The sequence below is a fragment of the Barbus barbus genome, assembly GCF_936440315.1.
Source record: "Barbus barbus genome assembly, chromosome: 40".
NCBI lineage: Eukaryota > Metazoa > Chordata > Actinopteri > Cypriniformes > Cyprinidae > Barbus > Barbus barbus.
The window spans coordinates 8,010,159-8,025,574 of NC_136718.1; the positions used below are offsets into that span (position 1 = coordinate 8,010,159).

The following is a 15,416-nucleotide window of genomic DNA, read 5'->3' on the forward strand; positions in this document are numbered from 1 at the left end:
AGTCTGTTCTTTTGTACTTTAATCTACTCTACTCATCTCTAGGCTATTTTCCTATTTTGTTTTATTCTACACTATTCTTTGATGAACCCATAGCTCTACTGCACTCTACACTACTGTACTCCACTCTACTCTACATCATGCAACAATGACACAGCAATTTAACCAAGTAATCTTTTCAGTGTGTGTTTGCGAATGATCTCCACCTGTCCTGTAGCCAGTGCTGTTTAGGTAAACTCCAAACGTGCGCGGCTCATGTTGGGCCTGCCAGGAGGGCGAAGAGCAGTTCTCGTTGTTGGTGTAGGTGTTGTGGTTGTGGGCGTACTTCCCCGTCAGCATGGAGGAGCGTGATGGACAGCACATGGGCGTGGTGACAAACGCGTTAGAGAAGTGCGTTCCACCCTGTTCCATGATCCGCCGGGTCTTATTCATGACCTGCATGGAGCCTGGATGAGAGAGAGAGTGAAAGAAGATCTATCATATATTACTCAAGGTGACATAAAGTCTGCTCAACCGATTGCTCTGCTTCAAAGAGAATTGACTTCTACAGTTTCTCTTCCTCTACACAACACTAGACATCGACGGGATAAAGATATCAGTTCTTTCATTTATTATCTGTTTGTGACATCCCAGCCTTTAAGAGGAAATGTATTGGTTGTTTGCAACCTGGGAATTCATGTGACACCAGCAACGTGTGTGTGTGTGCATGCATGAATGTGTATGTTTAGAGATATATGATACAGGCTTTATATTCACAAGTCACACACAATTTATTAAAAGTTTCAATTACAGTATATACTTTTCAAAACCCCTTTGTTTTCTTTTCCTTAGCTTTTATTCAACCTGGTCTTGCTCAAATAAACACAGAGATGTTTATTTAAATTTAAATGAGGACAAACCATGATATAATAATATAATAATTATAATGATTTCTGAAGAATCATGTGACAATGAAGACTAGAGTAATGATGCTGAAAATTCAGCTTTGTATCACAGTAATAAATTACTGTTTTTACTGTATTTTTGGTGAGCATAAGAGACTGCAGAAAGCCAATTTTTCAATTTACAATTTCCAGTTTTAAAAATGCTCATTACTTTTTTGTTTTTTATAACTTATGGTAATAAACTATAGCTAAGTGAACCCACAACCAACACCCTGATTGGCTCAATTGATATGATCGGAGACAGGAAGTCTAGTTCACTTTGGCCTTTTCAGACAGCATCACCACACCTCTACAGATTCATGCAGAAAGGTCAGCACATACAAACATACACACTGCAAAAATACTCTGTGCACTTTACACATAAAGGTCAGTATGGATGGACAATACTGTATAAATCAGCGTTCACCCAGACAAGCACTCAAGTGGAAACGAGATGGGACATAGACAGTCATCTCTCTGCCACATCCATAAATACAGAGCTTACACACGCATGTGTGTGTCTGCATATAAAATGAACACTGTCCAGTACTGAGAAGAGTGGGGACTTTCCTTCCTAATTGAATCATTGTCTTCCGCTCTGACAAAGCCCAAGATGTCTCTTTTTCACCACATAGAGACAGCCTGTAAAAAATAAATGAGCTCTCTCACACACAAAACATTCAACACAAGCAAAGGCTCTTTCAGCATTAGTTCCTTCTTGTACCTGTAACCCTTTTAGACCGAGAGATCTTATTTGCTAAAACCATTAGAGATTCTAAAGAACTGCTTTGTTTTAGGAGAAAAGGACATGTGACTGTGATTTTTATTTATTTATTTATTTTTTTGGTGGTTAGCTCACGTTATACTGGTTAAATACATTAAATTAACTAAAGGAGTAGAAATACACTACGGTACACTACCGTTTTTGAAATAAGTTTTTTAAGCTGCATTTAACCAGATCAAAAAATTTAATTAAAAAACACTAATATTGTGTAATATTATTACAATTTAAAAGAACTGTTTTCTATTTCAATACATTTTAAAATGTAATTTATTCCTTTGATGCAAAGCTGAATTTTCAACATCATTACTCCAGTCTTCAGTGTCACATGATCCTTCAGAAATCATTCTAATATGCTGATTTGCTGCTCAAGAAACATTTCTTATTATGAATAAAAATTCAAAAGAATAGCATTTACTTGTAACATTATGAATGTCTGTACTGTCACTTTTGATCTATTTAATGCATCCTTGCTGAATAAAACTGGTGTCTTTTATCATATTGCGGTTGCCATGTAAAGCATTTCATCATGGTTGAGGGAGTTTTAGGCATTCCAGTGCATGCTGTGCCTAACAACATCCCTGAAACATTTTAAAATCACTGTATGGACTCTCACAGCTTGTTGTTTTATTTTGTCTCCAAAAACCCAAGGATGCTGAAGTTTCTCTTTGAGGTGGCTTGTCATAAATTATTCTAAAGGTATCTGAGTATTCTTTTTCCACTCACCCAATTCAATGTCCTGGTCATCGGTGAGGATGAGGATGATGTTGGGGCGGATGTTGCGCCGGTCTCGCTGGAACCGAGGCTTCAGTCTCTGATTGGACAGGAAGATGGAGGCATGAGCCACTGCCAACACGACCAGCAGCACCAAGAGCCGGGCCGTCAGCCCCTGCGTTGCCATCTCAGGGCTCCCGCTCACACTATACTCACTTCACCTTGTGGCACCTGTAGGGAAAATTATTACGTTTTGTTTAGTTTCAAATTCAAAATGAGGCTGAAAAGTTCAGTTCCAGGACATTTTAACATTTCAGGCTAAGATAGAGGATGTGTCAGCATGTGGTTTTACCCGAGAGATCTTATTTATGGTAAATTATTAATGACCTCAATTGTTATAGCCGTAAGTTAGGCCTATATATAAATATGCAGCTTCTCTTGCACTTAAAGTATTACATGAAATGTAGGCTATGACCTGGACGCAAAGATAAACTCAACATAAAGAGTCAGCTAACAAAGTCCAAAAAAGGTGAATATGCAGAAATGCCACTGGCTGCATGGTCTAAAACTCCTGCGACTGTTTCTGGTACTATTTGTGGAAAACAGATTCAGATTCAGACAAAATATTGAAAAAAATTGGATATAATGTCAGAGATGAGATGCACATTTTAACTATGATGCCACATTTTTACAGACACCTGGATCAACTTAATAATCTGATATTTATTAGTGTTCTGCTCTAAACTCTGAGTGGAAATGTTCCTCTTGGTACACACTGTACCATCCATAACACCATGTTCTGCTCAATAAATATCACCACTCAAGCTAAGAGGCAGAGGAGAAACTTTCACACTGTACAATGAAGAACAAAAATACACAGCATGTACAAATTCACTGAATGTTATGACAAGAAAGTAGCTAAGTAACTAAGTACCATTTGATTTAAATAACCCACAAACCAGTCCAAATCTTGAACTGTTGATGCATTTCTGACTTTTTATGTAATTTGAGTAAATGAAGAATTTATTTGCGAAAACAGATAACTCAGAAAACTTCATTTTCAAAAACTTGCTGTTGTTATTTATACTTCATCAAAATACTAACTAACTGCAGTTTGATTGAGATTAATTGGAATGCACAATGAAAAAACATGATTTTTGAAAATGGTTAAAAACGGAGTTATCTGTTTTTCAAATGAACTCTTCAAATATATCTTAAATATATTCAAGATTTAATAAATAATTTTTAATAAGTTTTAGTGCTATTTTACTGAAGAAATTCTGCAAATCAGGTCACCATGAAAGCCTATTTCCACTATAAAAGATAAAAAAAATTAAAGAAAGAAATGAGATACAAAGTCATGAGATTAAATTTTTAAATTATGACAAAAAATTATAAAAATTATATTTAGCAATTTTTAATGTTAGTTATTACTATTTATCTTAAATTCAATTTAATTTCATAACTATAACTTTTCATGTTGAAATTCAAATTGTTTTGTCTCAGTTTTGACCTGTTATAATTCTACATTTTTATAACTTTTTAGTATAATTTATTTTCTCCTAATTTTGACTTTTTATGTTATAATTTTACTAGTTTTATGCAAATTTGATAATTTCAGCATGATATTTGTTTGGCATTTTAATCACAAAATCTGACATTTTCACAGCGAACTTTCAAATTTTTGTTGGTTCTGAGCACTACTTTTCTAGAAAAAAATACCATGCATACCAGCATCTGTATATATGTCTAGTTATAATGCTCTACTATATGAATATTTTTATAATTACCTGCTTTTATAATAAAATCCACTTAACCATGGGCATCAGTACAGATTAATATTTGTAATGACAATAGTGTATCAGACACGTTTTTGCACTTGCAAAGTGTCTGTTTAGTGTATTTGCCCCCCAAAAATCTTATTTGGGTTCACGGTGAAGAGTTTATAAGTTTAAAAAGCTCTGCCCTACAACTCAACTTAAATTAAACCATTGCCTTTCCACAACGAGAGATGATGAATCGTGCTTGTAATAAGGTTCCTCTCTCATTGAGTTTATATTATGGTCGCCATCTAATTTGAACCGAGTGAATTAGGATCTTCACACACACACACACACACATGCAGTGTCTAGGGTGAGGCTTTTATTGATGCACAATGCTGTTTCATGCACTGTAATCATTTCTTGAGCATGAATAATTTAATAGGATGGAATCCCCTTCTCAGCTGCTAATCTGTGCTGGAAAATAAAGCCCCACCCACTGCTACCCACCATGAGCTAAATACACACACCACGCACACAGCAGGGACTAATCTCAAACCAGGAGGGGAACTGGAGAGCACAAACAAGCGGAGGAGAGCCAGAGAGCGATAACCAGAGGAATCAGGCTGAGCTGAAGAGGAGTAGCGTGAGCTGGAGAACGTGAAGATGTCACATCTTTGAGTCAAAGAGCAAATCCATGCTGAGAACATCACTTTCACTGAATTATCACACACAGCGACTCTTTAATATTGTAATACTCCTCTTTGTGAAATTCAAAGCAGCTCATGTCGCTTGTTTCTCATTCTGCTACGCTCTGGTTGTTGCTATCTAGGTGCACAGAGTAGGAACTGACAGTCATGCTGTCGCCATATAAATATGATAACAAGTTGCTTTATTATAGTGATGTACCTAAGTTGAAATTCTGCCTGCTATGGTATTCATTTTTACTTTCTGGTTGATAATTGGTAAATGGCTGATATTAAAATCGTATACTATTTTGTTCAAATACATAAAAATAAATCAAATAAAACATTATGTTTTTTAACTTGATTAGTTTTCAAAATAATTATAATTATATTATAATTAAGCATTATAATCTAACTATCTATCTAATGAACTAATGAGCAGAGACAATAAACTATCCAATTCTGATTTACTTATTTACTTACAAATACACACACACACACACACACACACACACACACACAGATATATATATATATATATATATATATATATATATAAGATCAAAAATATGTTGTACATTCCTACCTAATTTAATATTTTTTTAAAAATGCAATAAAATGAATCATACTCTAAGCAGTGGAGATAACACCTGATTAAACTGGATTGTGGGAGGTTTGTGAACAAGACGCAGGTTTTTGCACGGAAATAACGCATAATTAAGAGGCACAATGTTTAATGTATTCACCCCAGACCGTTTGTACCAGTTCTCATCCAAAACACAACACACAGATGTCAGTCTGTGCTTATTCAAACTAAATCATGCAACAGACTAAACTAACAGCTTTGCTGCGTTGACACACAGATGGCACAATTGAATTTATTTTCTTAATTACCCTTCAACACAGAACAACATGACAGACTGTACTTTCCAAAGTTAGTGGACCCAAAATTACACTGAAGGGGAAGAACAAATGATCACCTTTAATTTGATAATGCCAAAGGTTAAATAACTCATTAACCATCCCTATATACATCAACTTGCATAAATCTCCAAAAAGTTCACACTGAAGAAATTGAATTCAAAGCTGGAAATAAAATAACGACAGAAATATTTCAGATTCTATTTCTAGGTTACTAATCATACATCAAGTACATTTGTAACTTTGATCATATGACGGTCAGATGTTCTTCTATTAAAGTGTCTACTATAATCTTTGGATCTTCTCAAATCACGCTGGAGAACAAGAACATCCGGTTTCACACAAACTTGTGGAGTCGAGTGCTGCTGCCATTAAAGCAAAAAGGTGACATACTAATTATTAATATTCTGATATTTACATTATTTTGCATTCAACTTTTCACTGTCATGCTGATTATATAATCTGTATAAAATTTTATTAAATTTAAAAAATACAAAATCAGTTTCCACAAGTGGTCTCAGATCACTGCATATCAATCTGTACAAATTACACTTGTAGTATGCGTGTCTGTAATGCCAGTTGACTTAGTTTTGAGGATACCGGGAGCATTTTCATGCCAAGACAGCTGTGTGCCTCAAGGAAAGCATTTAAAAAAGAAGGAAAGGAATGAAAGAGCGAAGAAAACAGACACCAGTCTCTGAGGAGACAAATCACAAACCCCTTTAACCCTCCGAGACATTAACACAGCCACAAAAACACCTCCTCCATCTCTATTCAAAACATTCGAATCCACATCCTCATTCATGTGCACCAGAATCCACAAAAAAAACAGCACAAAAAATGCATTTCCTGTTAAAAACAAACATGCAGAACTTGTAAAATAATGTTATCCTTCACATAACCAATAGCGTATTGATGAAAAGAAATGTCTTTGATGAAACGCTCACTCTTTGGTGCTCTGCATGCTAGGGTACCGATCGGAAAGAGCCTTTAGCACCGTGAGAACGGCCAGCAGAGGAAGAGCCAATTGATTTCTATTACATTACTGCTATATTTATGGAAAATCACACTGACATTTGGCAGGTTGGACCAGGGTGGTCAAGGTCCACACAATATAATCATATTCCGAATGACAGCATAGCACGATTTGTAATGGATTCTGGGAAAGTATAAAGCACATGACAGAGTCTAATAGATAGCTTGTGTTCAGTCATTACAGTTTTTCTATTTTCGCTCTACGTGATGTGTGTCTCTCTTATTTTACGACACAGATAAAATTAGCACGAGGAATGTCCAGCCGACATGACTGTCCCTTGCATGTGTATTCGGAGTAAGATTCATAAGATGAATAAAAGAAGGTCCACAAGTCACATGAATCACAAAAGGACTTTACGGTTATTATATTTTCCTGTAGCGAAGTGTAGACTGATAATATTGCAAACCATTTCACTTTCAAACACTCCCTCATTCCCTTCCCTTGGCTTTCATACACTATACTGTACACTTTATCTGCGTTCCTAGAGATTTCACACTTATGGCTGCTTTTGTCTGAAACACCAATATACGGTTACCCAGCTCATAGCCGCTAGAGAGAGAAAGACTGAGACCGTCTCCTTTACTGCCAGTCCTCACAGTAACTGTAAAGAAAGGGGCTTTACTCAAAGATTATATACAAAAGAACAGGATATACTGAACACTGCTATTACTGCTTGAACAGACTTTTAAAGCATTTACTCTACCATTAACAAAAAAAAAAAAGAAGAAAAAAAAAGTAAAAATAAGCTGCGAGAGGATGTGCAGTTTACGGAGAGTAAGGTGTGTTTTTACACAATTCTATAAACACCAATGTTCAGTAAATTGTTACTTTTATAATTTACATAATCTGAACAAACTATTCCTCAGCCAATCATATAGTTTGTGGTCGCCAAGCAACACAGCAAATAGGTGCTTTAATATAGCATGTGCGTTTTTTGGGAGTGCGTTTATATGGTTTTACACTGGATATGAATATGGCTTATCCAATAAAAATTTAGAGCTGGAACTATCTGTTTTATAATCCACTCTGAATTTGAAAATATGTGATTTTATATCACCGTACATTAAATTAAGACTTGTAGTAAATTGTATGTAGTATTGACAGGTATGTTGCAAAGAAGATCTAATTTCAGACTTGAATTGCATCTACATTTTAATATGAATTTGAATTTTTTTAGGAATATGGATTTAAATGTGAATTTGAATTTCAGTTTGAATTGTATCTGGATTTACATGTGAACTGTGAACTCAAATTGTATCTGAATTTGAATTTCAATATACAGTACGTGAACTGTATTATGATTTTAATTTAAATATAAATCTGAATTGAATCCGTTTTTGCATTTACATTTGAAATCTGGATTTACATGTCAACTGTGAACTCAAACTGTACCTGAATTTGAATTTAAATATACAGAACATGATCTGTATTGTGATTTTGATTTAAATATAAATCTGAATTGAATCCGATTTTGCATTTACATTTGAAATCTGGATTTACATGTCAACTTTTAACTCAAATTGTAAATTAATTTGAATTGCATTTGGGTTTTGATTAAAATATAAATCTGAATTGCATGTGGATTTCCATTTAAATTAAAATTGGAACTATATCTGGATTACATTTAAATATAATCTGAATTGTACCAGGATTCCCATTTAAATTTAAATAGTTTTAGAATTAAACTAATTTAAGTTTGAAGCTCTAAGAGGCTAACATACTACAAAATATAAAAACAGAGCAGAATTTAAACAACTTACTAGCCTGAAGTGAGCAGAATCTGGGTTAATGTAAAGTCCCTCAACAGAGGCACAAACCCCCAACTTCACTTTTCAGGAAAACACCTCTCCTCCACTCGTCTCTCTCTGCTTTCATCCCAAACCTCCTTTCCTCTTCTCTCACCTCCTCGCACAGCATCTCCCGCTTGTTATCATTGTCATCCCTATTTCTTTCTGCTCTCAAACACCTCTCTCTCTCACGTCTCCTTCCCTCCGTTTCGTGAGTACCTCATGATGTTGATGTCAGATGCCTCGGTCTCTCTCACTCAGCGCAGCTGCTCATCCCACATGGAAGTAGAAATATCCAGATATGGAGCGCGAGGGCTACGGGACCATCTTAATGGGATCCTTAATAAGATACAGTGGTAACACTCCACACACAGCACTTACGCATCTGTCTCTGTAGGTCACTGCGCTGTAGCTATATCCCCCTCTCTCTCTCTCTCTCACGGTTGGAGTCGCTCATGTGCGCTTCTCTCTCTTCACTTCCCTTCTCCCCCCCATTCAGGCTCTCTCATTCTAGCTTTATCGCACCCTCTCTCTCTCTCTCCCCTGCTATAATTCCATTCCCACTCGTCTCTTCTCCACTCTCTCAGGATTGATATGTTGTAACCTTGCTGCTTTCAATTTATTGTCCCTCTCACCCCCGTCCCGTCTCCCATCTTTGGTAAGAGAGTTGACAGAGCATCGCGCCGTAACAAAACCGAGGACGAGGGTCCCATCTGCATCCCGTTTATGCTCCGCCGACCACGCTGCTCTGCATACGGGCACATTCATTTACATTACATTATATTAACAAGCACCTCAAATGAAAGCTCTCGCTATTTATATTTACATGAGTTCTAAATGAAAGCCCGCCACATTTAAATTCAGATGAATTACTGCAAGAACCGCTGTTTTATTTGAGGCAAAACATTGCTTGTATTTACATACCAATGATTTGTGCGTGCAAACTGCATGCAAATGGATGCAGTTGGGGTTTGCTTAAACTTACTGTGCCAGATGTGTTGACGATACATTAAAAGCCCAGATCTGTTGATAATATTAACAATCTAAATATATAAATATATAATATATATATATAAAAAACATAAAATTCTAAATACAAAAAATAAAATAAAAAATAAACAATTCATATATTTATAACAAATTATAAAATACTTATAACAAATTTATAACATATTTATAACAAATAAAAATAGCCATAATATTCTCATGGGAATATTCTAATATTCTCTAAATATGTATAAGGGGCTTATCATTAAGTAAATGGTTACATTTCTTTGTTAAAATTTTTTTCATTCTCTAATTCATTTTAAATAATAATAATCATAATAATATATATATATAGGTAAATACAGTATATGGTAAATATATGAATATAAATAATTCATCTATTCAATCCACTACATGGGCACCATTTCTTTTTCACCATTTTATTGCAATTTTATTTTCCTTTAATAGCTCATTTTAAATTGGTTTGGGGTTTGAAAAATACATTTGTAAAAGTACAAATATTCAGTGTGGTCTCTAAATGAATATGAACTCATAAAACAATGATTAAAATGTTGCTCATAACAGTTTTAGATGAGATATAGTACCTCGTCACACTGCAGAGCATGTCAAAATCCCAAAAGCACTTCATATCTTTCACTACTCATTGACTACTAGCTAAATGCTGTCTTTCTTAAACAGGAGATAAATGTGTGTTGTAAAGTGGCTTGAGTAAAAGACAACCACACAAGATAAAGCCCAGATAACTGAAGAGGTTTTGTGTGTAAAGACCCTGATGGACTATGACCGTCTGGGGCAGAGAAGTATTGATTCAACACACGAACAAACACACACACACACACACACACACACACACACACACACACAAATACATCCTCACGGACAGCGAAATGACGACAGACCAGACGCACTTCAGACATCTGTCTATGACCGCAAAGCCAGCTGGAATTTTCAACTTAACCCTTCACTATTCACAACTAATCCCACAACTATTCTACCATGAATTTCCAGAAAAATGCTACAGTTCCCACTGTGAGCAGTTCAACAGACCACGTCTTTGTTATTATCAGAGAGACAGAGAGAGAGAGCGGAAGAAAAGAACTGTCAAATTGTCTGGCCTTTCTTTTTAATTAACTTTGTCCATTTGCTCTTCTTATCGCAGTACATTAAAAAATGCCACCCAGACAGACACACACACAGAGAAAGAGTGTGTGTGTGTTTGCATGTGTGATTAAACATAAAAGGTACTTAAATAACATGCTGCTTATTAATAAATGAAACAAGACGACAACGCACTGAACCCATTTTCACACACTGCGGCAGATTCACATCTAGAAACTAGTAAACTAGAACTAGTCCAAAAGAGTAAATCCAACAACATGGGATGGGAGGTTTTTAAACACGTTTCAAAACACATTTCTTTTTTATTTATTTATTAAACTGGCATTGGTTGATTCTTAATATTTAATTTCGCTGCTCATTCCCTGATTTTTACATTTAGGTTAGTTTCGCCATTTATACTCACTCAAGGTTCACCATTAATAACACTTATAATTTAATAATACTGTTAGTAATCATAGAATATCCGCTTTTCATACTGTAGATTATAATTTTTTGAGACACACTTGTAGCATTTAAATGAATGACTTTGGTATTTAGTGTTTTATTTTATTGAGACCAAATTATGGAGGACCGAACCTGCACAAAGTAAATATGAATAAATGGATGAATGAATAAATAAATATATTAATGAATAAATAGATAAATAAATGTGATAATAGGAAAATAAATAAATGAATAAATTACTTGATAAAATAAATATGATTAATTTGTAATAAAATTAAATTTTTTAAAAATGTATAAATGTATAAAAGCAGAAAATAAATTAAGGGGGGGGAAATTAATTTTATTACAAATTTATTTATTTTATCAAGTCGTTTATTCATTTATTTATTTTCCTATTATCACATTTATTTATCTATTTATTTATTCATTCATTCATATATTTATTTATTCATTCATTAATTTATTCATATTTAATTTATGCAGGTTTGGTCCTCCATACCAAATAGCTTTGAATTTTAATATGCGCTATAACATAAAATAATTATATATTTTTTTTTTCGTACACAGATATTTAATATCTGCATATTTTTGCAGAAAACAAAGAAAACAAATGAAGAGGACAATGAATGGAAAAAAGCCTAATAACTAGAAATGAATAAACAGGGTTATTATAATTAACTAAATCTAAAACCAAAAGTAAAACCATAAAGCATTTCTGTTACTCAAAATAATACAAAGCTTAAATGAAAAAAAAAAAATAAATAAATAAAAAAAATAAAATAAATATATATATATATATATATATATATATATATATATATATATATATATATATATATATATATATGGTATTTGCCAAGGCAAAATTACATATTTCATTTAGATTAACTAAATTATTATAGAAAAATATTTTAAAAAGTCATATTTAAATAAAACTAATAAAAATGACAAAAACACAACAAAATTACTAAGACCTTAACAAAAAACGCAAAAATATCATAAAACTTAATACATTTGATAACAATAAAATACATTAAAATGAAATTAAATCATTAAATATAAATACAAAAACTTTATTTTAAAATATTTTAAAAACTACAACAATATTTCAGTGATACTAATATAACTAATAAAAACATTTCAAATAAAATCAATTTGAGTCATCCATGAATATGACTAAAATCTTTATATTTTTTACTTATTTAGAATATTATATTTTAATAGTAGTACAATCTGAGATGAGATGATTTCCCACATACCACAGCACATAATAAATACTACTACAATACTGCTACTACTACTAATAATAAAAAAATAAAAAAATAAATAAAATATGACGCTTTAAATCTTATTGCTAAATATTTTCCCAGATATCCAATAACACACTGGCACAGTTAAGCAGGAATAAATAATGAACTAAATTAACAGCCTGAAATCACTAATCTGCATTCACAGGCTGACACTAATTAACAGCAGTAACTCAACAAGACACCTGCTGCACATTTCATATCAGAGCAACAGCACAGGCCCAAGGCCTCATCATCTGTTGAGTCAAGACTTGAGCCAAACAGCACACTGAGATTTGAGAGCTATTTCAAGTCCGGATTTTATTGCCGTGACGAACATGTGGACGACTTGTATTAAATAAGGGCATTCATGAAGACTCCTTGATGATAACAGCAATTAATCCTTCTTCATTAGTGTCTGCTAGCCTCTAATTACACCTGCTAATTATAATTCATCTCTCTCTCTCTCTTTCTCTCTGCACTGCTCTGGCGTGTTTCTGCCTCCCACACCACTTCAAAAATATGACAAAAATCTCTTTAAACTCATTTCAGAATTGCACTGCATTTGAATTTAGTTTCCGCCACAATGTAAAAGGTTTGTCATTAAAATGAATTTTATTTCATTTTAATGTCAGTATTTGAAACATTTGGAGACCTCCAGCTTGTTAGCAGTGGATTTATGAATGTTTGTTCTGTAATTATTATGACACGCATATTGTTTGTTTAAAAGCCCCATGTGTTTTTCCTCTTGTGTATCTGAGTGATTTACAACTCTATTACAATAAACAGTCAGAGGATTTTAAGATTTGGCTGAAGAAGTGTGTGTGCGCTGGCTTGATTGACAAGCTTAACAATTGCATACAGAAAGTAATTAATTTAGTTTGAGGGAGGCCGTGCAGGCATGAAGAACAGTAGGAACTAGTCACAAATGGGCTTTAATTACTGATGCATGCAGAGAAACCACACATGCATAACTTGTAACCCTTGTGCAAGATGTTGCTCTGCAAGCAAAATGAATACCATAAAATACATTCTTTAAGACAAAAACAAGAAGAAGAAGAAGAGAGAGAGAGAGGAATAAAACAGAAGAACATTTTAATCACTCATGCAATGATTCACTTTGGAAAACAATGCACGCTCAAGAACTCCTGCCAACGTATTTGCAACTTATCACTGCTCCATTTGCCTGTGTGTGTGTGTGTGTTTGACATGCTCTCACTGACTATGAACGCTGGAGCTGTGCCAAGGCTGCTAATTAATTTACACATTAACCAAATGTGTGTAATTGCTTGTGTGTGTGTGCATGAATACACCGAAAGAATAAACGACTTGCCTTATCCACTCTGGCTTGCTGCAAAATAAAATGCACCATACCAAGAGTTCTCTCCAAACTGTGTAAACGTTTTTAGTGTGATTTCTGCTTAACACACGTCATGCTCAATTATACATTATTCAGTGTTGCTAATCATTCCCAGATCTCACAGGGCACCGTGCAAAAAGATGAAAGTGACTTAAATGAAGTGTGACCTTTTTCCCTCGGTTTTCAATGGTCTTTTTGCTGCTGCTTTGCTAATTAATTATTTAGCTGACACTTTCTAATCCAAAATGACTTATGGTACACTAAATAAAACGAATGTCCCTTTGGAGCAGCCTGAGGCCAGGTGCCATGCTAGAAGACACACCGATGACAGTTCAAGGACCAATCAAACCTGCAAACCTCTGCAAATATCCTTTTGAACCCTCAATACAAAAAAGTAATATTACTCCCAAATATGCAAATACATTCGAGATCCAAAGCAATATCACTAAACCTGGTAATGATTAGTGAATTGAGAAAGTTCACCAGAAACATTTCTCACTAGCCATGAAACTTTATTTTTTACATTGTTTGAATATATATATATATATTTTTTTTAATACATATATTATTTACTATAATAATACTGTTATTTATTTTTTTGGTCACACTTTATTTTAAGCTCCAGTTCTCACTATTAACTAATTACTAAATTACCTAATTACTGCTTATTAATAGTTAGCAAGGAAGTTGTTCAGTTTGAGTATGGGGTAAGGTTTAAAGATCTAGAATATGGTCATACAGAATAAGGCATTGCATGTGCTTTATAAGTATTCATTTATAAGTACTAACCCTAACAGCCAAAATGCTAGTAATATGCATGCTAATAAGCTATTAGTTAATTAGTTATGTTTTGCCACATGGAGCTCTGAATAAAAATAAAATCATCCTTAACGCATCCTAGATTTGAAACTAAAATAAAACTTGTTAGAGGAGAGATAAGTCCTGACAGATGAATTACATACTGCAGTTTGACTTGTATCATTTTGCATTTCTGTAGTTTCTATCCACCTTATTTCGCAACACAGAAGTTATTTTCTGTAAATGTGTGAGACTTCAGTAGCTGTTATATAAGTAAATAACAAACTGCAGTAAATAGTAAAACTATTTGAGCTACAAACCAGTGTGTTTATAATACCAATAATACATTAAAATAATGAAAATAAATAAGAAATTATATTTTAAGAAGACAAGAATGACACCTAAATCATCACACATTCAAGTTACAAACACCAGTGCCTGCTCTTACATTAAAAGTAAGCAGTATACTTCTAAAAAAAAACATAGAGTAGGGTGATGCTGGCTTACAGTCTTTTAGGGGAGGCATCTGCTGTTTACCTAAAATAATAGTGTTGCATCTAGCCTGAGGCGTGTAGTTAACAGAACGTGGCCCCCGGCGATGCTCCACCAATGCAGAGCGACAGAGCTCACTCACAGGCTAAACCGGGGCGATGCGCTCATCAGAAATGCAGGGAGAAACCTTGATGGGACACTTTTTGGAAGGCTGTTCTAAAAAAATCAACTGTAATATCTTGCAAATGATGTGATTTAATCAAAAACACCCGAGGCACATCATCAACTGGCAAACGAATTGGCA

The 15,416-nt window shown here is 34.0% G+C and overlaps 1 protein-coding gene across 9 annotated transcripts in view; it reads right to left on the reverse strand.

Annotated features, from left to right (window-relative positions):
- Nucleotides 1-15,416, reverse strand: part of LOC306859647 (extracellular sulfatase Sulf-2-like) — a 146,773-nt gene that overhangs the window by 35,930 nt on the left and 95,427 nt on the right. For 6 of the 9 annotated variants that reach the window (XM_079400774.1, XM_079400776.1, XM_079400778.1 and 3 more), the window contains exons 4-5: nt 2,428-2,646; nt 204-443 (exon numbers count right to left, since the gene is read on the reverse strand). In XM_079400774.1, the coding sequence (XP_079256900.1) occupies nt 204-443; nt 2,428-2,602 (415 nt within the window). In that variant the 5' untranslated portion in view covers nt 2,603-2,646. Of the gene's footprint in view, nt 1-203; nt 444-2,427; nt 2,647-8,824; nt 9,067-15,416 lie in introns of those variants that run through there. The other 3 variants (XM_079400775.1, XM_079400772.1, XM_079400779.1) reach the window with 2 other exon arrangements.